The following is a 25,901-nucleotide window of genomic DNA, read 5'->3' as shown; positions in this document are numbered from 1 at the left end:
CTTTGTATGGGTAATTTGAAACTAATGCTTAAAAAGAACAGGAGTACTTGTGGCACTTTAGAGACCAACAAATTTATTAGAGCATAAGCTTTCGTAGACTACAGCTCACTTCATCGGATGCACAGAATGGAACATATAGTAAGAAGATATATATACATACACACACGTACAGAGAACATGAAAAGGTGGAGTAAGAGGCTAATTAATTAAGATGAGCTATTATCAGCAGGAGAAAAAAACTTTTCAAGATGGCCCATTTAGACAGTTGACAAGAAGGTGTGAGGATACTTAACATGGGGAAATAGACTGAATCTGTGTAATGACCCAGCCACTCCCAGTCTCTATTCAAACCCAAGTTAATGGTATCTAGTTTGCATATTAATTCAAGCTCAGCAGTTTCTCATTGGGGTCTGTTTTTGAAGCTTTTCTGTTGCAAAATTGCCACCTTTAAGTCTGTTACTGAGTGGCCAGAGAGGTTGGAGTGTTCTCCTACCGGTTTTTGAATGTTATGATTCCTGATGTCAGATTTGTGTCCATTTATTCTTTTGCATAGAGACTGTCTGGTTTGGTCAATGTACATGGCAGAGAGGCATTGCTGGCACATATCACATTGGTAGATGTGCAAGTGAACAAGCCCCTGATAGCATGGCTAATGTGATTAGGTCCTATGATGGTGTCACTTGAATAAATATGTGGACAGAGTTGGCATTAGGCTTTGTTGCAAAGATAGGTTCCTGGGTTAGTGTTTTTATTGTGTGGTGTGGTTGCTGGAGAGTATTTGCCTCAGGTTAGGGGGCTGTCTGTAAGCGAGGACTGGTCTGTCTCCCAAGATCTGGTCTGTCACCTTCAGCCCCCAACTAAAACCTCCAGCACATCATCAAAAATCTACAACCTATCCTGAAAAATGATCCCTCACTCTCACACATCTTGGGAGACAGACCAGTCCTTGCTTACAAACAGCCCCCGAACCTGAGGCAAATACTCCCCAGCAACCACACAACAAAAACACTAACCCAGGAACCTGCTGATAATAGCTCATTTAAAATCTGGGAAGATGACTGGTTAATTTTAAGTGGAAGTCCCTCAAACATTGGCACATTCTTATCCTAATTAATTCTAATACATCATTTTTACATGTGTGTTAGGAATTGACTAACAGCCTGCTATTTGGGAAGAGGACCTTGCTGAACAAGGATGAGTAATGTAAAATGGTCTTACATTTTGAGTCTTTGCACTACTTTTCCTTTCTCTACACTCCTACTAGTGTACCAGGATTTAGAATTAATTAGCATAAGAATGCACCCATGTTTGAGGGACTTCCACTTCAAATTAACCAGTCATCTTCCCAGATTTTAAATCCAACAGAGAAATTGTGTTTATTGTATTATTCATAGAGTCCAAAGCCTGAAGAGAATATTGTGATCATCTAGTCTGGCCTCCTGTGTAACACAGGCCTAAGAACATCCCCAAAATAATTCTTAGAGCAGATCTTTTAGAAAAACATCCCTTCTTGCTTCAAAGATTGTCAGTGATGGAGAATCCTTCAATGATCCTTGGTAAATAGATTAATTAACCATTGGAACAATCAAAAATGTATACCTTGTGTCCATTCTGAATTTGTATAGCTTCACCTTCCAGCCATTGGATTATGTTCAGTTTAGAAATCTGATTTGTCATCATGCTGGTAATTAAGTTCCTAACAATTCTACATTACCTTCTCCTCTACTCCATTACCCTTTGAACAGCAGCATTTACTGAAACCCATTACGATTTTATAAAATAAGGTCTTGTATTTCTTTGTGTAGCTAAGTAACAGAAATCTAAAGAATGCACAAGTTTTGTTTGTATATAAAACCATTTAATGTCCTCCCACTTTACTGCATTATTCTTACATCTTTCTCCATCCCCTCATGTCTGCTTAACCACAATACCACCACCTGCCCAGCTTCCCACCACCTTGATTTACCTCCTGGATGTGTCTGGTCGCTCACAGCTGTATCCTGCTGCTGGTTCTGCTCTCCTAAGGGTAGTTTTTGGTTCTCTCCTGCTACCAGCAGGGAGATATTGGTTGCAACTGCCAGATCTAGTCCAGGTTCTTGTGAGGCCTCTTGCTTCCTCTTACATAGGAGCAGGCCCTAAGGAAGGCTGTTTAGCTGGTTTCTCATTTTCAGCAGCATTAACAAGGAGGAGCCAGCCCCCCCATGTTCTGGTCACACTCTGCCGAATGCAGCTGAGGGCCTGCAGTCCTGGATTACCTTAAAACATTCCGAGCTAGTAGTGCTGGAATAAGGAAGCCGTTCTGAGTAAAAACGGCAGTAAACGTGACCTCCCTAGTTTTAAGATGAGTATACTTTAAATGATAATTTCTTAAAGCTATTAACATACAAGTAGGATGATGACAATTAATGGCTTTGGGTTGCATTGCTGCTTGGAGATTAAACATAGTTAACAGCCGTTTCTTCTAAAATGCCAAGACTAGTAATTTCCATATGGCCGTAAACTTCACTTTGTGCCAAACACACAAGAAGATACAATAGCCCCAGAGTCTGAGTGCTGCACTGGTCTTCTTATGGGTGAGAGAGAAAGAAAAGGCACTGGTTACTGTCCTTGGCATCCAGGCTCTTCTTCAGAGGTCCACCAGCTCTGCTGCTTGCTCTGATTTCTCGATGGGGTGGCCTTGCACTTAGCAATCTTCTGCTAAGGCTAGGCCCCTCTAAAGCAATTCATGATTCAGTCGCAGCTGAGGTGAGAAGATCAAATGGCGAAGAAGGGAAGTGGGTTCCCAGGTTGGCCTTTGAAGAGGACACTGGTGAGAATAGCAGACCACCCTGCTTCCTGTTTAGCATTAGCACTGTGAAAGGAAATGGCATGTACTGGAACCAGTGCTGTGTCCTGACCCTACCCTCAAAACAAAATGTGAGGTTTGCTTGCAGCTTTGGGACAAAGGCTGGGGGAATTATACTTTGCTTCACCAGACCTAAAGGCTGAAACGTTCTCTACAGTTTATGAAAATAAAATTTTCAAATAATGCTTCAAAGAATTTGTGTTGGGGAATGATCACGTTAGCAAAAATATTAGACACTTGCTTTCAAAAAGACAACACTAACTGAACTTATGCCAGTGAAAACTGTAGTTGAAAATAGTCTCTCAAAACACCATGTGAAATGTCACACCTCAGAAATGTATAGGGAAAGCTACTGATGTTAAAAAAAAACAAAAGGGCAGTAAGAGTGGAACTTATTTTCCAAAATGTAATGTTCCATTAATATGTTCTAATTGCACCAGCAATTATGAAAAATTGTGGTGTGCAGAGGATCCCATTAGAAACACAACTGTAGCGAACACACTTTACTCAAAGGAGATGTTTTGTATAAATTATCTCCATTATAGCAAGAACAGCAGAATGGGTTAGAGGTTTAAAAATGGATCACAGTGATGTGCATATAGACAAAACAGAAGATGAAATAGCATATTCAGAAGCTAGATTTTAATTTCATGAGCTATTGTGCAGTTAGCCGAAAACCAATTAAACTTGCAGTAGCATTAGCATCTGTAAACTTAATGATGTAAACAGCTGCAAACCTCCACAACTGTATCAAAATTGAAATAATATTTACATGAAAATATAGCTTTGTAGCCCATTTTTAATTGGAAAGCACAGCTCTCCATTACACAGAGATGCACAGGAGGTGCCAAGTGTACACACAGTAAATATCTTAATGGCAAAGAATTCTTTAATCCATGGTTTCATTGATTCAGTTGACAATGGTGTAGTAATTAGAAAAAAGCTCTTCTCCTTGCTTAATCTCTCTCAGAGTGACAAGAACCACACACCTCAAGGGGCTGCAAAACAAGAGAAGTAAAAAGGGGCATTTCACCAATTTATTAAACTGATCATGGTAAGATGCTAAGACTGGTTATGGCTATATTAATTCTCGTTCACACAGAAAAACTAGAAATCCGTTGATACTGTACAAATATAGCTGAAATATACATGTCAAATTATAGGCTATACTCATGTCCAATTTCAATCTTTAACAATAGAAAAGAACAGAAAACATTTATATGTAAATATTGTTACAAAGTAGACAGGCTGTATACACAAACAAAAAAGACTTTGCCTTGAGGAAAAGATACTAAAGCAGCCAAGGCAGGGGCTATGGCAAGGATGTTCAAGCACAAGGACATTGTTCTACACACACCTACCACCAACTGCAGATAAACCTACACTGAGGCAAGCCACATCGGGAGAGGAGACCAGTCAGCTGAAGTCCTTGTCTTACCAGGACATATGATGAGAGTTGTAGCTTTTCCACAAGCCTTAGTTTATGGATCAAAAGCTGCTGTTGTGTTTAACATCATGTCAGCTGGACATGGTGAACCCTAAACTGAATCACAACTAGCTGGCACAATATTAAATGTAAGAGTCCTGTCTAAGCTAAGTGCCAAATAGTATTACTATCATGTACGATATCTCAGCTCTTCAAGAGCATGTTCTAATATGAGGTATGATGAGATTTTAAAAGTCACAGAAGGAATCTGGATTTAAAATTAATGGGAACAGGGCAGTCAAATCTCTGCTGTAATTTCCAACTGGAGACGAGCCCTAAGCAGGTAAATTTAAGGTAGGTTGGGTCTGTTTATGGTGAATTTCCAAACTTGTCAAGTATTTGGGTTTCTTGTATGTGTATCTTAACTTTGCGGACAAGAAGTCAAGAAATTCAATTACATTCTTTATTTACCCTTAAATTACCAATACATATTCTCAGCTTTAACTTTGCCTTAACTAAGTCTTTTGTGTGAGATTAGTGATACAGTCTCTTCCGTGATATTGCCAACTACTCTCTCCACCCAAAAACTAATAGCTCCAGAACCACACGAAAAGTTTTAGCTGATCCACTACAACTGTGCATTGTAGAATATATTGAAGTCTGAAGAAGGTGATAAGTTCTCCAATCTCTAAGATCAAGAAACACTCAAGCCACTTGGCCAGATCAGCAGTTCATTGCATTCAAAAACAGAACTGATGCTGGAATCTGTTCAGAGTTTTTCATCCTGCTGTGAATTTTCTCAGATTTCAAAAAATGAATGTTTCCAGAGTCTTTGCAAAGAATAAATTTACAAGATCTCAGGTCATAACCAGGATTTTGTGACTATCCAGCTACAGATCAATTGTCCTTTGTATCACACAGTCTTTATTTTGCCAGAATTTGTAACTCTAGTAGTTTCAAATTGCATCTGCCTGAATATAAAAATATTGTGGATTTCCTCTAGCAAACTAATCCGCTTGCTCTCTTATCTAGAGAGAATTGGAAGAGAGGAATATTAAGAGGATGATGCTAATCAGTTCAGACACCAAATATCACCTACTTTAAAAGGGATATAATGTGATAAGGAATATTGTCCACATTTTAAATTTACATTTGAATTAAAGTTAAAGGCACTCCTGTGATTGGCTACAATACAAGCAAAAATATAATATTGTTTCAGTGGAATTCACAAATTGTTCCTTGGCAGCTCTAGTAGTAGCTTAACAAAATTCATCCCCAGAGCTCTGCTGATAAGTGCAGGTATAAAACAGGTTCCCTTATAAAAGCTAACCCTTTCTTAACAGGGCTGTGTTTTTGTGTAGCTCACCTCAGCAGGGATGAACTTTGTTCACTTACTAATTTGGCTTTTTGAATGCTATAAAAACGTGTAAGTGTACTTACATAGGTATGTCATGGCTGTAGGTGATGTTTGGAAGATACTGTTTCAGTTCTATTGGAAAATATTCAGGCACATCAAACTCCTGATAACAGACGTTGGCTGCCTTGTCTTGGGGGGGGGGGGGGGGGGGGGGGGTGGAAGGATGGGGGGAAAAAAGCAAAATTCTTATGCACGCCTGAGAAATTCGTAAGCAGTTTATATATGTAGATGCAAAGAATTCTTCTGAAAATAAGTACTAGCTGTGCTCATTATGAGTGAAATCCACCCCTGTGGTGAGAGCCAGCACAAGACCTATGCACTGCATAAGCCCCATTTAAGCCCTAGTTTGAGAGCTTAAGTGGTGCATAGGCCTTGTGTTGGCCCCCTGAGCAGGGGTCAAGTTCATCCTAATTTAACTAAATAGTAGTTCTTGTTATCCATTGGACCACCAGGGTGCCCAGCTTGCATAGCTCAGAATGGAGCTTACAGCATCAATAATACCTAGCTCTGTCTTTATGACCATTCAAGCCTTAGCCTCTCTGGTCAGGATGCCTACATTGGTAGCACTTGTGCAGTGGTTTATTTATGATGTGGACACCTATTCCTGGGCAATGCACTGAGATCCACGCTCATTTCACAGGCAGAGTCTCTGGGGACCATGAAACACTTCGTATCTCACAACCAATCCCACGAGCCACCCACTCTCTCAGCATTTTATAGTTATATATTTTGTATTGAGGAAGGGCATGAGGGTAAGTTGCCCCACTCTCTGTATCCCACAGTGTAGTCATATTAATTAACAAAGAGGTTGCTGGACTCATCTATTGCATATAGATTTCTGAGACTTCCTTAATCAAAAAATCCTTTTATAGTCAGTGAGTGAACTGTGATGTAAAAAAGCTTCCATTCAAAAATGTTTACCATGTATTAGGATTGCCAAATAAATTTTCAGAAGAATTATGTATTAACAACATTATGCAATATAAGAGGTTCTCCAACTATTCGTAAGAGGGACCAGTCCATGGATTTCCTTTCCCCTACAGTCCAAGTTTACTGCTTTTGTTTTCAAAATGTTGAATTCTGCAGACCAGCAGGACAGGACCACTAGGCATTAGCAGACTATACAAACGTGAGATTTTCAAAGCTGCCCTTGCAGATTTGGAAACCCAATTCCCATTAATGACTGGAAATTTCAGCCTGAGAACCTCTGCTACACCATCAAGTGTGCTCAAGCCTTTTTGAAAAGGTCACTTCTGGATGGAGTGCCATTTTTTTTTTTTTATCAATTACAGTGCTCCATCCCCAACAAAAGTCATTTCCACATTTAAAGTCAGCTTGGAGACTAGGAAATCTACATTCCAACTTACTGTGTGAACAGTTGTTAACATACTGCCCTACCGCCAGTGGATTTTGCACAACAGGTGTGAGCCAAGTGATGTCGCTCATTTGAAAAGGACCAACTTGATCTCTCTTGCTGCATGATCTGAAAGGAGTTACAATATTAGCTAGAAATATAGGTTTCTTTTCTTGATGCTTGTTTTGACCATTATTTCAACTTCTGGAAATACACAAAAGTTAGCTTCGGTTACATTTCTCCAACAGCATTTGACTGATTCATTAGAGTATAAAACTGGCATTCAGGCAATAGATTATTCAAAAGACAGGCTGATCCTTTAAAAATAGAATATTAAACAGTTTAGCTGTGTTATGCAGGAGGTCAGACTAGATGATCACAGTGGTACCTTCTGGCTTTGGAATCTATGGCTTTTATCAAAACCCCAAGGACTAAATAAAACAGGATCTATCAGAGAAGCTGAAATGAGGGCATTCTTACAATAAGCAAAAACTATCCCCAAACTCACCATCTTTAAAGAAATATCATTACTTTCAATTTCCCTTTTGGGCTGTGTGGAGAAGGGCCACTACAAGGTCACCCTCAGTCTTGTTCCCAGAACCCAAACTAGATACAAGGGGACTGTCCTTTCAGGTTGTTTCCTGGTTATTGTTAATTCTATTTTGGATGTGTGATGTTTACATTCTGCACAGATGTTGCTATAAATTGAATTTCCCTGGAAACTAAAATTTGGTAAAGTGCATGTTAGCCCCTAGGCTACTCAAAGTACAGACTTACTCTTCTGCATTTATTCAAAGTCCTGCTTTATTCAAAGCTTTTTAAAAGGCAAGTTAGGGCCAGATAACATACCTTTTGGTACCAGAATTCATGCTCTGTGACATGCAAAGATTTTCTTTTCTAATCCATCAACCAGATTTAATTAGAAACCCGAAAATATGCTTTAAAAACTTTATACTCAATCACTAGATTTACGCATATTTTCCTCATTAAAAAAATCACAGCTATTTAGGCATCAGTTTTCAACAAAGTGCATCTTGTCAAATTTACAGATTGGCACACGACGTGATATTAATATATCACATCCAATAGCTTCCAGCCTCATTACAAGAGAATAGACTGACCACACTGCATCTTATATTACAGTACATAATACTTTATTTTATTTTTCCCCATATGATAAATCGGATAAACCCAACTACTTTTGGTTTCAGATAACAGTGTGATTAGATAACCATAATACCTTTCAATACGTGAACTGATTTTTGTTCTCCTATTTCTTTTGATTGCTTACCTGTACACCGCTTTTGATATTCCTTTATCATTCCCATCAATAAGTACACCATCTATGCATCTAAAAATAAATGGATTGCCAATGGACTGGAAAAAGATGGGCTCATACTTTTGATATACTGTACCTGTTGTAAGACAGACATGGATATTTTAGAAGGCAATAAATAAAAGTGTCAAAATGGGGTTAGTAGTCATGATCCAGTCTCCCAGAGAGAGGCCAAAAGTGGCAGAGGGTCAAGAAGATTATTCTTTCCTCAGTTCATGAACTGCCATTAATAATTTTGAAAGATCAGACAGAACTGAACTGATCTGATGTTTCCCCAGTCCAGCAGTTGCCCTCTCATGGTATATCTGTGCCATCATCTTAGAACTTAGAAGCTGCTCTAACTTAAGCTAACTTGCTTAAGTCTAGGTCAGGGCCATAAACCAACTGAGACACAGAATAGGTGTAGCCCATGCATACTCCACTCTGCCCTGCTCCCCTTCCCTGTATCTCCACTAGGGGGAGCAGTTGGCTACAGAACTAGCTATACCACTTTATACCAGGTGAGAACTCCCCTACAAGCAGGGTATTTCTCAGCTACCCAATTAAGTCCAGATTCCACCGTCAGAGAAGCACAAATGATCACAACAAGAGATGAAAATTTAGGCTGATGTTCCTAAATGCCAACTCAAACTCATCCTGGGATTTGATAATCCATTTCTGCCTCTTACATCACCAAGCACAATAAATATTCTGCAATAAGAATTTAATTGGTGATTGTGTTATTCACAGCAGAACAGAATTCAGCTTGCTCTCTGACAGCTGTCCTGATTCTGAAGTGCTAACAGAACTAAAAATGTTGTTAAACAAAGTAAGCTAATGTCACTCCAAGAGACAAGGAGTTGGAGCAAAGTAAGAAGTGACATTTTTTCATATTCACTTTTTGGAGCATAGTGTCACTAGGTAGGAATTTTACTCATTGTTCCCCTATTGTGGTCTTCTACAACCTTTTCCTGTACATTCTCCTTTCATTCTTAATTTTATAAATATATCTTTGTGCTGTGAAATTTTCTATATTCTGCCCCCTGATATCGATAGAGAGATTAATAGACTCAATCCTGCAAACACTTATGCATATGAACAACTTTATGAACATGAGTTGGTTCACTGAGTTACATGGGATTGCTCACATGCATAAAATTACTCATGTGCATTAGTGTTTACAGAAATCAGGGACAAATTTTCTACCAGTTCAAACCAGATCTTGGGTACTCAGAGAACATGAAATATAATCTTTTTTCTTATCACCAAAAGATCTCCAAATCAGTTCACACATGGAAATACCTTTACAAATATTAACCTGTGATTTTAGCAAGGTATCAAAGTTAAAATGCTAAAAAAGTTAAAATTGAGATACCAATTCAGTCATGCAATCAGTAACCGCGTAGGTAGAAATCATGTTTAACTTTTCGGAAAAATAACAAAGTATTTCATTACCAGGATACATAGATACAAGTGCCCCTTTTGGCACAAAACCTTTGTTAACAAAGACTCCTGTTCCAGCAGAAATCAGTGAACTCCGATTGCGAGTAATACTGAACCCTAATGTATTAAACAGAACTTCTTCTGGATTAAAGATGTTTTGACTTTGATGGTTGTAACCAGTTGTTTTTGATCTCTTAAACTGAATAGTCAGTAATTCCAGATATTTGGATTTAACTTCTGGAAGTAAGGCAAAGAAGTCCATTTGTCTACCAAAGTCATTTATGAACAGAGCTTTAAAGATTTTCAGCAGTGTTTCAAGGACATCTTCATCAGAGATAATTTTGTCTTTGCACTTTTCTGGTACGTATCGGATGGTCCTGTGGCAGAAGAGAAAAAATATTCTAGCAATCAAGTTTGCCTATAAGAACAAGTATTCAGAAATATTATGGCAACAATAAGCACTTGATTGCTTTTACGTTATATGGCTGAAACAAGCAATACAAAAGGATAGTCTTTCATGCATATGCACCCTTGAATTTTTGAAAATGCAGGTCGATGGCCTATGCAAGCTTTGAACCTTAATGATATCTCATTAAAATACATTGCTCATGTGCTGAGTAGTAAAGAAAGTAACAATTCCTGTGTAGATTAAACAGTATGCTGATTAGCTTGGCTCTAATATATATATTTCTTAGAACAACATTCAATTAGTTAATATCAAGTAATTTTACTATTAAAAAGAGGCCTGATATGATCTTGTTGAATTTAAAAAGAAATATTACCCATCTGGCTACTCTTGTGCATTGGCTATAGCATTATTAAAAAGACTGGTTTAAAAATTTTTGATGCAAACGACAAGTAAAATTTTCAAAAATACCTAAATTACAAAGGAGCCTAAGTCCCATTTTCTAAAGAGACGTAGGTGCTTAGGAGCCTTAATCTCACTGAAAGTCAGTGAGAAAGTTAGGTTCCTAAGGGTGATATTCAAAAGAAGGACTTAGGCTGAGCATTTGCAGTACCTAGTGGCCCCGGCTGCCAAGTGGGATTCACAGCCCTGAGCTGGGTGGCTCCCTAGGCACCTAAAAAGGAATTAACAGAAACCACTGTGCTAAATGGGGAGTCACCTAAAGGAGCCAGTAAGAAAAGCTCTGGGGAGAGGCGTGGCCTACGCCCAGCCCCTCAAAGGGAGTTAGATGTCTAAGGCTATGTCTACACTACACAGCTTTTAGCGACAGGGCTGTCTCGCCACAGCCGTGCCACTAAAAGTCGTGTAGTGTAGCCGCTGTTTGTCGGCTCTCCTGCCAACAATGTGGTGTTCACACTGGCACTTGTTGCGGCAAAACGTGTGTCTTTCGGGGGGGGTTAACACCTCTGAAAGACAAAAGTTTTGTCATTCAATTGCCAGTGTCATTCAATAGCCTAACTCCAGGCTAGAGGGAAGCTCTTCTCTCCACTTGGGATTCACAGCCATGAACCCTCTCCTAGAGTTGGGTGTCTAAACCAGATAAGCCCTTTGTCGCGAAAAACCATGGAAACTTCAGTGTCTACAGGGTTAGGCCACAGCTGAGGGTGGTTGTGAGGATCTAAATTTTGGATTTAGGAGCCTAAAGTGGCAGTGGACACTAAAGTCCACCTTGTGAATCTCAGCTTAGGTGCCTAAGTCACTTTTGAAAATGGGACTTACCTGTCTAAGTCACTTGGGCACGTCTGAAAATTTTTGATGTCTCATTCTGATCTAGTCCCACCTGAACTGGCTGTTAAGAAAGAATTTTAGAGCATAAATAAAACTAAAGAACAATAATCTTAAACCTTTTCAACTATTATCCTAGGCTAGCTTGAACACTTAAAATTGATGACAGGAAAACTCTAGATGCATCTGATGAAGTGAGCTGTAGCTCACGAAAGTTTATGCTCAAATAAATTTATTAGTCTCTAAGCTGCCATAAGTACTCCTTTTCTTTTTGCGAATACAGACTAACACGGCTGCTACTCTGAAACCTAAATTTCATAGTTACTTTTTGACTTTTCTTTTACAAAGGTGTAAAATAGCAAGATTAGAACCTACATTCTTAAGCTTCTAGTTTCCGACTTTATTCAGAATTGAATTCTGTAATATGGTAAGAACAGTAAGACATTGTTATAAAGCTACATTTTCTGCTAACTTAAGACACCCTGCATAAGTTTACAAGCATACAATAATATAGTGGTTTTCAAACTTTTTTTCTCAGGACCCAGCTGAAGAAAATTGTTGATGCCCGTGACCCAACGAAGCTGGGGATGAGGGGTTTGGGGTATGGGAGGGGCTCAGGGCTGGGGCAGAGAGTTAGGGTGTGGGGGTGAGGGCTGTGGCCGGGAATGAGGGGTTCAGGGTGTGGGAGGGGGCTCTGGGCTGGGGTTGCAGGCTCTGGGGTGGGGCCAGGGATGAGGGGTTTGGGGTGCAGGAAGGGGCTCCGGGTTTGGGACGGGGCTCAGGGGTGGGGACATGGCACCACGGACCGCGCTGCGCCCCAGAAGCAGCCAGCAGCCGGTCCAGCTCCTAGGAGGAGGCATCCAAGCGGCTGCACGCAGCTCTCGCCCCCAGCCACCACCCCCCCAGCTCCCACTGGCCAGTGTTCGGGGCGGGAGCAGCGCATGGAGCCCCGTGGCCCCCCCGCCTAGGAGCCGGACCTGCTGCTGGCCACTTATGGGGCCCAGCACAGTGTCAAAACAGGTATGGACTAGCCTGCCTTAGCCGGGCAGCACCGTGGACAGAACTTTTAACGTCCCAGTCAGTGGTGCTGAGCAGAGGCACTGCAACCCAGTGCCTTCCATTCCACGACCCAGTATTGGGTCACGACCCACAGTTTGAAAACCACTGCAGTAATAGATAGCCCAGGAGTGATTGTAAGGCCGTGACTCATTAGAAGAGCTCTGTTGAGATCATTAAATGACAAGAACTTGACTTGAGATACTTATTAGTTCCACCAGATAATCAATTTAATGTTGTATTCAATCCAGGGCTTCTGTTGTTTATTACAAAAATTAGAAGTAACAAAGACCTATTTGACCATCTAATCCAAACTCCCGCCAACGCAGAATTGTTCCCTACAGTACATTCTCAAATGCTTTCTTCGTTCTAGATTTAATGGCTCAAACAACAAAGCTACCATTTCCCTTGGAAGATTATTCCACAGTTTGATGCTGTACCTCTTTGAAAGTATATTCCTTGATCTATAAAATGGATAGGGGACACAAGTGTAAGATCTCAGAGCAGCAGACTGAGGAAAATAGCATATGGCAATATCATCAGTAAACAATGTGACCAAGCAGACAGAAGAAAGGAAAAAGAACATAACTTCTTCGTGCACTGAACGTATGGATCAGGGGACAGATAATTTAGCTCTCAGTATAATCCTGTCATGCTCACTATATAAAAAATTAAGACAAGAATCTTTTCAAAACCACCTAAGTGGCTTTGAAGGCCCAAATCTCATTTTAAAAAATGGACTTGGGCACCTAAGAACCTAAGTCACATTGGCAAGGAGACTGGAGGTCCTGAATCACTTAGATACTTCTGAAAATGGTTTCAGAGCGGTAGCCCCTGCTAGTCTGTACCAGCAAAAATAACGAGTACTACTAAGGTGCCCAAAATCAATAAACGTGTTAGTCTCTAAGGGTGCCACAAGTACTCATTCTCCTTTTTACTTTTGAAAATGTTACTCTCAGCTTCCATTTAGATCATCTGGCAGGCACCAAGACCTGGGTCTTGTATAGTCCTTAAAACGCAGCCCTACCCTGAAAAGCTAATGTGGAAAAAGAAACTTACTAGTTAAGCGTGGTGCTCTGTGTATGAAATCTTGCTCCTATTAAAATCAAAGGAAATGTTGCCAATGATTTCAATGGGGGCAGGATTTCAGCCTCTGTATTCAGCTTTATAGGTGTTGGGTACAGAGTAAAATACACTCTTCCTACGCTGGAGTCCCGCCACCACTGCAGAGCGAAGAAAGCTATGGGAGGGGGAGCTGGAAGCTCCGATGCTGCCGCAGGCAGCGACCTAGGACCTGAGCTCCTGTTGCCTTGCCCGCCCGCTTACTAGGGCGACGCTGCCTCGGGAGCAATGAATCCAGCTCCTGTGCAGATACCTCAGCGCGTTTGCGGGGATGACAAAGCAGATGGGATCTGAAAACAGCCGAGGCATAAACTCGGAGCTGAGGCGCACGTTTAGGGTGCCGGTGTGGGGGAGGCAAGAGAGAAGCCGACCCCCAGGTTTACCTCCACACAGCCCGGGCTGGGAATGGGCCCTGATGCGTCACCCCCCCGCGGCTCAGGCAGGTGGCGGTGAGCCGCAGCGGAGAGGAGCAAGGGCGCTCCAGCCCCGCCGCACGCTCCCTGCCCCGCGCCGGTTCAGGCGGGCCGCTCCGGGCAGGCGGCAGCGTTTGGGTCGCGCGCTCCGCAGCCCGGGGGCGGGTCTGTTCCCACCGCGGGCCGTTTCCCGGGGACAGGCTCCCGCGGCCCCGGCCCGCTCACCTGCGCTTGCGGCGGAGGTGGAGCGCGATCCAGGGCACGAAGCGGTACCTGTAGGACGCCCAGCGCCGCAGCAGGGCCCGCAGCATGGCGAGAGAGCCCAGGGCCACCCCTTTCCCCCTGAGCGGGGCCGGGCCTGGCGTCCCGCAGGAGCCACGTGGCCGGCGAGGTCTCGCGGCACTGCCCCCGCTGGCGCCCAGCCCGGCGCCCGGGCCACACTTCTACCCCCACCCCCGCTCTGGCAGGGGGAGCCGCCGGAGTCCCCGCGGCTGGCGGCCTGGTGCGCAGGCGTAGCAGAGACATCATCGACTGTCGTTGAGCTCAACGCGGACTCGCGCTGAGTCTATGGTTACTTATAGCCCCGGTGGGCTCAGGTCACTTTAGTGGAGCCCCGGTGATGACGTCAGAGGTAACGCAGCCAATCCCCCCACCATTGCTGTACTGCTTATTTGCATGAGGGAGTTCGATTGGTTGGAATGGCTCAGTGGTCTGAGTTTGATCCGACTCATGCATGAACAGTTCCTTCCTATCCCTACCTCACTTGGCCCAACTGTTAGGGCTGCCTGCTCGTTTGTGCATGGAGCCAGCACTGCTGGGGAAACTGAGGTATGAATGCAGATGGAATCCTTAAAACACAGGCAGTGAGATGAGAGTGACCAGCTAGCAAGTGTGAAAAATCAGGACTTTTTTGAGGGGAAAGGGTATAGTTGGGTATATAAGAGAAAGACCCTAATATCTGGACAGGGATGGATTAATTAATAGACTAAAGTAGAAAGTAATACAGAGGTACAAAAATTATTATGGGTGTGGAAAGGCTGCCATATAAGGAGAGATTAATAAAACTGGGACTTTTCAGCTTGGAAAAGAGATGACTAAGTGGGGGATATGATAGAGGTCTATAAAATCATGAGTGGTGTAGAGAAAGTAAATAAGGAAGTGTTGTTTACTCCTCATAACACAAAAACTAGGGATCACCAGATGAAATTAATAGGTAGCAGGTTTAAAACAACCAAAAGGAAGTATTTTTTCACACAACACACAGTCAACCAGTGGAACTCCTTGCCAGAGGATGTTGTGAAGGCCAAGACTGTAATAGGGTTCAAAAAAGAAGAGGAGGTTACTCACCCTGTGCAGTAACTGACAGTTCTTTGAGATGAGTGTCCCTGGGGGTGCTCCACTGCAGGTGTTGGTGCATCCCTGCTCCTTCGCTCAGATTTTTACAGGAGTACTCATACCAGTCGTGCATGTGGAGAGCCTGCTCCCCTTGCTCTGAGTGTACCTTAATAGTATGTGTGCGTGACCAGTCTCCTCAGTTCCTTCTCTACAATGGAGGCTACCCCAACTCCGAAGTAGAAGGGAGGAGGGTGGGTAGTGGAGCACCCACAGGAACACTCATCTTGAAGAACGTCGGTTACTGCACAGGGTGAGTAACTCCTCTTCTTCGAGAGAGATGTCCCTGTGGGTGCTCCACTCCAGGTGACTGAAAAGCAGTGTATGTCAAGGAGGTAGGGACTTTGGATTTGGTAGGAATGCAGTAGATAATACAGCTCTGCCTAATCATGTATCAGAGAGAGGTCCTTCAGTAAAGGCATAGTGCTTAACAAATGTGTGTTCAGAAGACCAAGTGGCTGATTTACAGATGTCAGCCAGGGGAACTTTGCGTAGAAAAGCCACGGAGGTAGCTACAGATCTAGTGGAGTGAGTTCTGATGCCGGCTGGAGGTGTCACTTTCTTTATCTGGTAGCACAATCGGATACACTCAGAAATCTAATTTGAAAGTCTCTGGGTAGAAATAGGTGTTCCTTTGGAACGTTCCGCGATGGAGACAAAGATTCTAGAAGGGTTCCTAAAGGGCTTGGTTCTATCCAAATATAAGGACAAAGCCCTGCATACATCTAACTTATGCATGGTGGATTCAAAAGAGTTTGCACGTGGTTTAGGAAAGAAAGTGGGTAGGTGTATCGGCTCATTGATGTGGAATGACGAATGCACCTTTAGAAGGAATTTGGGATGTAATCGGAGGGTAACCTTGTCCTTAAAAAATAGCGTATACGGTGGGTCTGCCATGAGAGCTGATATTTCTCCTGCCCGTCTGGCAGAGGTGAGTGCCACTAAGAATGCTGTTTTCATAAATGTGTAAGAGGGATCAAGTGGCTAGGGGCTCGAATGGTTGTTGAGTTAAGCAGGAGAAAACTAAGTGAAGGTCCCACGGAGGGGTAGGAGTTCCCACGGAGGTGTAGGATGATCGTTTAGTTTATCTCCCATTCGTGATCCCAGGGAAAGCGTCTGCTTAATTTGTCTGCTGTGGTATTCATAGCTCCGGGAAGATAGGCGGCTGATATCTGAATGTTGTTCGCAAGGCACCAATTCCAGAGTTTCATGGCTTCTGTGCAAAGTGAGTGAAAGCAAGCCCCTCCTTGCCTATTTACATAGAACACGCAGGCAATGTTGTCTGTCATTGTCAGTACACGTTGGTTCTGGATTAATGGGAGGAAGTGACGGCAGGCGTTGCATATGGCTTGAAGCTCCAGGACGTTTATGTGTAGGGAGGTTTCTGTTGAAGACCGTAGCCCCTGGGCTGTGTGGTGGGACATGTGTGCATCACACCCTGTGAGGGATGCATCAGTAGTCATTATGAGGGATGGAGCATCCTGAAGAAAGGAGACTCCAGAGCAGAGGTTGGAGGGAACGGTCCACCATAGGAGAGAGTCTTTGACTCTGAAAGGTATGGATAGAGACTTGTTTAAAGCGTGCACATTCGGTCTGTAAACTGTGGCCAACCAAGCCTGGAAGCACCTCATGTATAGTCGTGCGTTTTGGACCACGAAAGGGCACGAGGCCATGTGACCTAGTAGTTGTAGACAGTCTCGAGCGGTGACCTGAGGACTGTTGCGAAGTCTCGTTGCCAATAGTTTTGTGATGTTGAAGCGATCGGGTGGGAGAGATGCTATTGCCGTCCAGGAATCGAGGTGTGCTCCTATAAACTCCAGGTGCTGGGTAGGAGATAATGTGGATTTGTTTTTGTTTATGTAGGCCAAGGGATAGGAAACAATAGACGTGAGCTGCGTGAATCAAAGCGCTTCATCTAGTGTTGAGGCTTTGAGGAGACAATTGTCGAGGTAAGGAAATATTATGAGCCCTTGTTCCCTGAGGTAGGCAGTGACTATGGCTAGGAGCTTGGAAAAAACATGAGGGGTGGTGGATAGGCCGAAGGGTAGCACCCTGTATTGAAAATGTGTTGAGTCAAGGGTAAAATGAAGGAAACGTCTTTGGGCCGGATGTATAGTCACATGAAAATAGGCGTCCTGTAGATCGAGGGCTGAAAACCAATTGCCCTGCTCCAGCACTGGGATTATGGTGGTGAGGGTAACCATTTTGAACTTTTGCTTTTTGATGAATTTGTTAAGCCGCCTGAAGTCGAGGTTAGGTTGCCATCCCCCAGTTTTCTTTTCTGTTAAGAAATAATGGGAATAAAACCCCCCTTCCCTCTGTGTCGTTCGGGCACAAGTTCCACTGCTCCCAATAGAAGATGATGTTATACCTCTTGGAGGAGCAGTTGGTCATGGGAGGGGTCCCTGAAGAGGGACAGGGAGGGTGGGTGGGTAGGAGGCAAGGCTAGGAAAGGGATCGAATACCCAATTGTGACAACCTCTATAACCCTCTTGTCGGTGGTAACTTTCTGCCATTGATGGGAGAATGGTTGTAGGTGATGTCCAAAAATAGGGACATGCAGTGTAAGCGCTGAAGTGGGAACTTTGTTTTCTAAACCCTCGACCAAGGCTTCAAATCTGCTTATTAGTCGGAGGGGATTGAGACGCTGCTGAGGAATTGGGACAGCAACGCTAGTATCTGGGTCTCTGGTGTTGCTGTTGCTCATGTGATCTATGGAATTGCTGGGTATATGCGGGGTAGCGTGGACACTGGTAAGATTGATATCTATATTGTCGCCTTTTGGTTGTAGGGGTTTGAATTCCTAGAGACCGGAGAGTTGCCCTTGAGTCTTTCATTGAATGAAGTACGTCGTTCGTCGTGGAGGCAAAGAGTTTGTCACCGTCGAAGGGAAGATCTTCAATGGTATTCTGGACCTCTCGAGGAAAGGAAGAGGAGGAGAGCCATGAACCTCAGCGCATGACCACTCCTGTAGCAGTGGATCTTGCTGCAATGTTGGCTGCATCGAGGGCGGTTTGAAGAGCGGTACGTGAGATGATCTGTCCCTCAGAAACTAGAGCCGTGAATAGTTTTTTCTTCTGGAATGTCATCAGTAAAGTCCATGACTTTGTTGTAATTTTTGTGGTCATATTTTGCCAGAATGGCAGTATAATTAGCAATGCGAAATTGTAACGTGGAAGATGCGTATACTTTATGTCCAAGCAGATCTAATTGCTTACTGTCCTTGTCAGATGGCGTGGAGCAGGGAAACTGGGGTTTGGTCTTTTGGTTGACTGCCAATGAGTTTGGCGCTGGATGAGTGAAAAGGAATTCAGAGCCCTTGGAAGGGATGAAGTACTTGTGATCTGCTCATTTACAGGTAGGTAGGCTTACAGAGGAAGTCTGCCAGATGGCCTTAGCAGGTTCCAAAAGGGTTGCGTTGATCGGTAATGCAATCCTAGAAGAAGAAGAGGGCTGCAGGATGTCCATTAACTCAAGCTGCTGTTCAGGAACCTCCTCCAAGTTAATTCTTAACTCACTGGCAACTCTTTTGAAAAGATCTTGAAATTTTGAGAAACCATCCGAAGATGTGGGGGGAGGAGGAAGTAAGGCTTCATCAGGCGTAACAACTGGGTCTACTGGGTTTGAGGCAGGTCGTGACTGATCCTGCAGTTGTGATGGTGCTGCCTGGTGTCTTATGTCAGTGGCAGGTTTGTCAGCTGGGGATGCCGGGCAGGTGTCGTGCCTGGTTGAGGTGGCATAGTGAGTGTGGTCTCGAGGATAAGATGCCCATGGGGCCCAGTATTGCCACTGAGGTGGGAAGGGCATAGGTGGTGCCATCCAGGGGTTTACGCACCACGGGGCAGGATCCTGAGAGTAGGACAAAGTAATTTTTCTCTGACCTCTATTGATTGGGGTCTGAGGATGGGAGATTTGATATGGTGAAAATTCCCCCTGCAGTCCAGCTTCCTCATCCCTGGAGGAAGGCTGTCCGGACCCTGACTGAGCATTTGGAGAGAGTAGGCATTGAGTAGGGATGACTGCAGGATAGGTGACACCAGCAGGTCCCTTGACTGTGTAAATTGTGGTGCTGGAGCTCCTCTGTGAGGTGAGGGCTGTGCAAGGGGAATCTGCTTGGAAGAAAAGTTCCTCTGCACCGTTGTCCTGAGCATTGTTTCACTGCCGGCCAGCTCAGCGGGTGTCGGTGCCGGGAGAGCAATAACAGCCTACGGGGGGATCAGGCATGTCAGCATGTGTCGGCACCGCTTCCGTCGCGGTGCCTAACGGGGCCAGATGAGAGGCAGGCAACTGGAAGCCTGAAGCCTCGGGAGTAGAGCTTCGTAGTACCGCTGCAGCTGCAGGCCCGCTTCGCGTGGCACCGGAGGAGCCCAGCATGTCAAAAGTGCTCAGCTGGGGAAGCGCCGGGAGGGAGGCTGTAGACCTCGCCGGGGCAGTCTTCTCCTGCAAAGTTCCCTTTGTGGGTGAGAGAAGGTGCTGGTTTTTTGAAGTTTTTTTGTCCTTCTTTGAGGCGTGCAGGGAAGGGAGGGGGTGCTGTGGCGTGCAGTGGAGCTGGAGTCGGCGCCCGGGTCTGCAGCTGACCCTAAAGATTTTTGAAGGAGCAGCAGTTTTAGCCTCAGCTCCCTGTCCTCCCGGGCCCTAGATTTAAGCTTGCTGCAGTGGGCACATTTTTGCGGGATGTGGGACTCCCCCAAACATTTAATGCATTTTGAATGGCCATCGGACAGAGGGATGGCGTCATTGCAGGTAGAGCAGCGCTTAAAGCCTGGGGAGCCAGGCATGTTGGAAGCGGCTGCTTCCGAGGAAATTTTTTTTTTTAAAGAGAGAAAAAGAGAAAAATGGTAACTAAGTGTTACTGGTAACAAACTAACTAACTAGAAAGGTAATTGTAACAAAGGGAGAGAAAAAGTGTCTAACGAGTCTGCTGAGCTCCGTCTCAGGCCGGGGACAGTAGAGAAGGAACTGAGGAGACCGGTCGCACACGCACACTATTAAGGTACACGCGGGGGGGGGGGGGAGGGGGGGGGAAGGGGGCAGGCTCTGCGCGTGCGCGACTGGCACGAGTACTGCTGTAAAAATCTCTGAGCGAAGGTGCAGGGACTCACCAACACGTGGAGGGGAGCACCCACAGGGACATCCCTTGAAGAAGAACTAGATAAATTAATGGAGGATAGGTCCATCAATAGCTATTAGCCAGGATGGGCAGGGATGGTGTCCCTAGCCTCTGTTTGCCAGAAGCTGGGAATGGGCAGCAAGGGATGAATCACTTGATGATTACCTGTTTTGTTCATTCCCTCTGGGGAACCTGGCATTGGCCACTATTGGAAGACAGGATACTGGGCTGGATGGACCTTTGGTCTGACCCACTATGGCCATTCTTATGATTTCCAATGTCCTCCTCTGCTAGAGTCACATACTTTTAAGGTCTTTGGATCTTTAAAAAATATACAACAAATAAATAAGAGGTTTAGTGGCCAAATGGTAGCATCATGCACTGCTGTGGTGAGATCTGAGTTCCTGAGCCAAGCTCAGTCACTTTACTTTGTTGTAAGTAATAGTGATCGTACCTCTCAGCCACGGAGACTGAAGTACTCCATTCGTCTACTGAATGGTAAAAAGAAAAGGAGTACTTGTGGCACCTTAGAAACTAACCAATTTATTTGAGCGTAAGCTTTCGTGAGCTATAGCTCACTTCATCGGATGCAGTGAGCTGTAGCTCACGAAAGCTTATGCTCAAATAAATTGGTTAGTCTCTAAGGTGTCACAAGTACTCCTTTTCTTTTTGCGAATACAGACTAACACGGCTGTTACTCTGAATACTGAATGGTAGGTACCCCTACCCCACAACACCAAAATGGCTCTAACCCTCAGCAGTGAGATGAGACTGTAGCCTCCATGGCTATGAATCCATTGGCCAATCCATAAGGTTGCTAACCAAGTTCTCTGGCAGGTTTTGTAAAGTGGAGAGTCATAAACAGAGGATAGCCTGAAGGTTACCTGGTTCATTTACCAGTGGCTGCCAAAGAACCATCAGATGGTGGTAGGTTACCAACCAGATCTTGGTTTCAATCAGTGATCTAGAGGGGAGGGAGACAATATCCCATTTTCATTATTTCTCCCACAAAGCCCTCTCCCACTTCCCACTTTAGTCAGATACAAGACTGTCCATCTAACGATATGACAACAAATAATAAAACCATACATTTAATAGGCCTTTGCTGCAGGTATAGATGGAGGGTGAGACAAACATGAGTTTAGAACTACATCTCCCTTTTGGGACTGCTTGATGATACTGGCTTTTGACTTCTACTCAGATCAAAGAACTAGTGCATAGTGCTATAACACAATTCAAACTACTCTGAGAAATACCTTAAAAATCATCTTCAATTGCCATTCAAAGATGGCAAAATAATAATGGGCTGGTAGTAACACAGAACTAACAACCCTAAAAATGTGAACACCAAATAGTGCCTCAAACACACCAATGTGTGTTTCAGGTTTGTCCCAGCGGAGATCGATAGTGTCAATGTCATGAAATATGTTTCCAGGTTTTGAACACAAACAAAAACAACCTATGCTCCAAATCTGGCTGCACCAGATATAGGGCAAGAATGATCTCATCTGGAATGGGTGAAGCATGTTGACAGTTCAAGCCTCCCTGCAGAGAAGTTAGAATGTTACTGCTGGGTATTTATACGGAGTAATTTTTAGAAGTTTTAAAATAAACCTATTAAACTGTAGAAAAAATGACAATTATGAAAGATACTCCAAGTATTAAAACATCCCTTACCTCCCTTTTTTCTTTAACATTCTCTTCTTTATTATTCTAGCTACTAAATGTAACTTTTTTTTCCCAAGAACAGGCCGACATCCCTGTCTAAAAGTTGGGGATGATGCCATTACTTCACTCTTCTGGCTCTATCCAAACACATTTGACATCTGTTATATACTAATCCAATTTTTCTCTTCAAAATGGAGTTGCACTTGGTTTTTAAAGAGATTTACTTGTAGGGGGAATTCAGGGAAATTCCTTTCCCCCCCCCCCCCCTTCGAACCTCACTAAACTGTTTGCTGGCAGCCTGGCACTAACGATCCAGCACTTCAGGGGAACCAGTTACAAAGCAGCTAAAGTCTGTCATGTGGATGGGACCATCAAGAGTTTTGGAACTTGGTTGTCTCTGGTCAGGGAACAACCATATTGTAACTGGGTACCCCAAAACCCAACAAAGTTATCCTTGTAGTGTAGACAGAGCATAAATGTTAAATAACTTTCCTGTCCCTTAGAACAGATTCTTCTCTATTTCTCTCTCGTGTATAGATTTTTCAATGGATTTGCAAAATATGTTCTTGATCCTGCACTATTAAGGTTAGTGGGAGTTTTTCAATCAACTTGAGTGGGAGAAGGATCAAGCCTTGTATACTGTGACTATGACACTATTTTTGGTCCACAGCTTCAAAATCTTCATGTGGATTCTCCCATATGCTTCTCAGGAATTTTCTAAATAAATGATTGGTTTTAATTGACTATTTTTCCTTGACACAGATATTTGATTTGAGCATAATTTTATATATATTACAAATCTGCAATAGCTTCCATCCACGTACTGACCCACTCTAATGCGGCTTAACTCGTGAGGTATGGGAAGAGCACAGGACACGACAGTACAGCTGCAGACCAGGGTCCTAAAACCATATTAGCACCTTTATAGTCATTTCATATTTAACTGCAGCTCACAGTGTCACATTTTAAAGGCCAGTACTCTACATTTGGGCCTTTGCAGGTGAACTTAATGACTACAGACTCAATTCTACATTCACTCTATTTAAAGGATCACACTTTACCAAAGGGATAGGGTGTGGGGGGGTCCAATGATGGAAGTTGGTGTATGCAACTGTGCATATTAGTATTATGCTAGCCCTCAAAGGCCCTTCTTTGAATTAAGTGCTGTACAAACAGACAACAGGAAAACATCAAGTACTTTGGACAAATTCTGTAGTTTCTGGAATTACACCCCCAACAAAAGGGAACACCTTCGAGAATAAAATGAAATTAGATTAGGGATAAACTGGGGAAAGTTCTCATAAATGAGAAGTTAACTGATTTGCCAATGATCTCAGAAGTCTGTTCATAGTAAACTTAGATTGGTGCTGTGGACGGTAAAAAGAATGGTGGCGAACCTGAATGTGTGCTCATATTGTTGAATTTTAATATTGATTTTAACTGACTTCTAATCTTGCCTTGAAAGCATCAGAGACAGATTAGAGTGGTTTCTTAGTGTTTCCTACTAGAATATGAAAATAGTAACATGAAACTATCCCTACATTAAGATGTAACATTTTGCTTCGTGTTTACCCTTTTAGTGATTAGCTGTGCCCAGGGGGACACAATAAAGTGTAAATAAAGTGATCATAAAGCAGAATTGGCTGGTCTTATGCCTTCTGATCACACCTTTATCCTGGGTGTCCTTTGCTATTGTCTCCTCCACAGCAAATGACTACTGTTCCATTCTAATCAGGATACTGATGATGAGTGTGGCTGAAGCAAGGTGCACCCTACAACCTCCCTTACCCAGAAATGGCGAGCGTCATACCCATGGATGTCCCTTGGCAGAGAGTCTTTTCAAGTGTAAATGTTAAAAAAATGGACACAAAGAGCTGGTGTAAGAGAGCTGGTCTTAGGATTATAGAGGGAAAAAGTAACCTTAGAGCACAGATGAAGGTAATAGGAATAGGTGGGCCTGAGCCACAAAGGTTCGATCTGGATCTGAATTTCCCTAAGGTCTGCATTGTTTCAATCCAGGACATTTAAAGCAATAGGACCACGAGAAAAATTTGACTCCAGATTCAGTTCTGAATGTCCTCAAAGTGCTTATAAAATGCCTCTGCCCACCTCTGTATCACATGGATGCTCTCCTCAGTCTTGCATGTCTTTCCTGAGAAAGGGGAATTAACCCGGTCTGGGTGGAGGAAAGTATTATTTTGCTGCCATCTTCTGGACTTTCTATGTAATAACACCCAATCTCCCAGTCTTTAAGCTTTCACAATTATCAAACTTAAAAGCTGAACTCCTAAGCTTTAATATACAAATAAAAGTATATTTAAGATACCACATCAGTAACAAAATATCAGCCTGGACTTATGTCACAGGACATATAAGCCCCCATCAGTCTGCTGGCCCTGCAGAGGAGGCCTGTGTGAGATTCCTGACTTAACTGCACCAGGAACAGAGAAACTCAGCAATGACAGAATGTAGCTGGCTTTATTAGGGAAATACTTCTACTTGGTAGGAAACTGAGCTAAGGGAAATGAACTACTCCATTGAGCTAAGCAATTAGGTATGCAAGTTAAAAACGATTTAAGAGCTGTGTTCTTCCATGGAGCTCTGATACCAAGAACTGATATCCAATGAGCATAAAAAGATGTAATTAAAAATCATTGTTTGCTAAATTATAATCCATGAGGACCTTTTATCATGAGTGTTGGCCTGGCTTGACATGAATAACTGGACATTCATTTCTGGGGAGACCGCATTAGGGAGGTAAATGGATCAGCAGGCTGGAAACACAATGTCTGGGCTAAGAAGGGTGAATTTATACTGCGCTGCTGTAGCACATCTGGTGAAGATGCTCTTTGCTGCCAGGAGACAGCTCTCCTGTTGGCATAATGAAGCCACCTCTCCGAGAGGCAGTAGCTATGTCAGCGGGAGACGCTCTACCACTAGATAGCGCTGTGGATACCAGTGCTTCGGTCGCTGTAACTTGTGTTGCTCAGGGAGGTGGCTTATTCTCACCCCATGGCAACATACATTATACCAACCTTTAAGTGGTAGTGTGTACAAGCCCTAAGATAGGTAAATGGGTCAGTAGGCTTGGAGACAGGATGTCTGTATTAGCTAAGGTCAGGAGGGAACACCTAGGGAATCCATTTACAATGGACAAGATAACTGAGAGGTAAGCCTGGAATGTAAGATGAGGAAAAGAGTAAGTTGTGCATGGAGACTGCATGCGGTACAGGAATTGGTTCCTACAAAGTGAGCAAGCCAATCCCAAAACATGTGATGCAATGCACAGTAAACGTAATGTAAGGTGTAAATGTATATTAAAGAGTTTGCTATGTAACTTTAGATGTGCGGTACACCCTATACTTACTACCCCCCACCCCCCATGCTTGAATCTGACAACTCAGTACAACTTTTTGTATGTCAAATAAAGGAACCTGAGTGCCAAACTGAGTTCTCGAGGACCCAAGTGGAAAAGGTCTTGGGGGAGCCTCAACAATGAGGAATACTTTAGGGCAACATCTTTTGCTTAACTAACCCATCACAAGGAAAAGTAAAACTACTGTTTGCTCATTTACATAGAGCAGAATATAGGTGAATTTTAGACCAGAGTATTTCTTTAGCAAATGGAGAAATTTAATCATTCATATTGT

The 25,901-nt window shown here is 43.4% G+C and overlaps 1 protein-coding gene and 1 long non-coding RNA gene across 7 annotated transcripts; one reads left to right on the top strand and one right to left on the bottom strand.

Moving 5' to 3' along the window:
* Positions 1–3,465: 3,465 nt before the first annotated feature.
* SETD9 (SET domain containing 9) lies at positions 3,466–14,494 on the bottom strand. Of its 6 annotated transcripts, none has more exons than XM_037902828.2 (7): positions 14,355–14,494; positions 11,485–11,554; positions 9,813–10,177; positions 8,334–8,457; positions 7,056–7,171; positions 5,712–5,817; positions 3,466–3,843 (listed from the first exon to the last, which is right to left on the bottom strand). In XM_037902828.2, the coding sequence occupies exons 3-7, from the start codon at positions 10,060–10,062 to the stop codon at positions 3,756–3,758; spliced, it is 684 nt and encodes a 227-aa protein (XP_037758756.1). In that variant the 5' UTR covers positions 10,063–10,177; positions 11,485–11,554; positions 14,355–14,494; the 3' UTR covers positions 3,466–3,755. The 6 variants fall into 6 exon arrangements, with proteins under 6 accessions (XP_037758756.1, XP_037758755.1, XP_037758757.1 ...); XM_037902827.2 differs by having other exon boundaries at positions 14,307–14,443; XM_037902829.2 differs by lacking the exon at positions 14,355–14,494 and adding an exon at positions 14,052–14,131.
* A 71-nt stretch (positions 14,495–14,565) lies between these two features.
* On the top strand, positions 14,566–18,550 carry LOC122465820. Its single transcript, XR_006290903.1, has 3 exons — positions 14,566–14,909; positions 17,337–17,422; positions 18,265–18,550. It is a non-coding gene; the product is annotated as an uncharacterized LOC122465820 (long non-coding RNA).
* Positions 18,551–25,901: the final 7,351 nt, after the last annotated feature.

Source organism: Chelonia mydas, chromosome 5 (genome assembly GCF_015237465.2).
Source record: "Chelonia mydas isolate rCheMyd1 chromosome 5, rCheMyd1.pri.v2, whole genome shotgun sequence".
Taxonomy (NCBI): Eukaryota; Metazoa; Chordata; order Testudines; family Cheloniidae; genus Chelonia; species Chelonia mydas.
The sequence above is the reverse complement of the archived record's forward strand: the minus strand, read 5'-3'. Positions and strand labels throughout refer to the sequence as shown.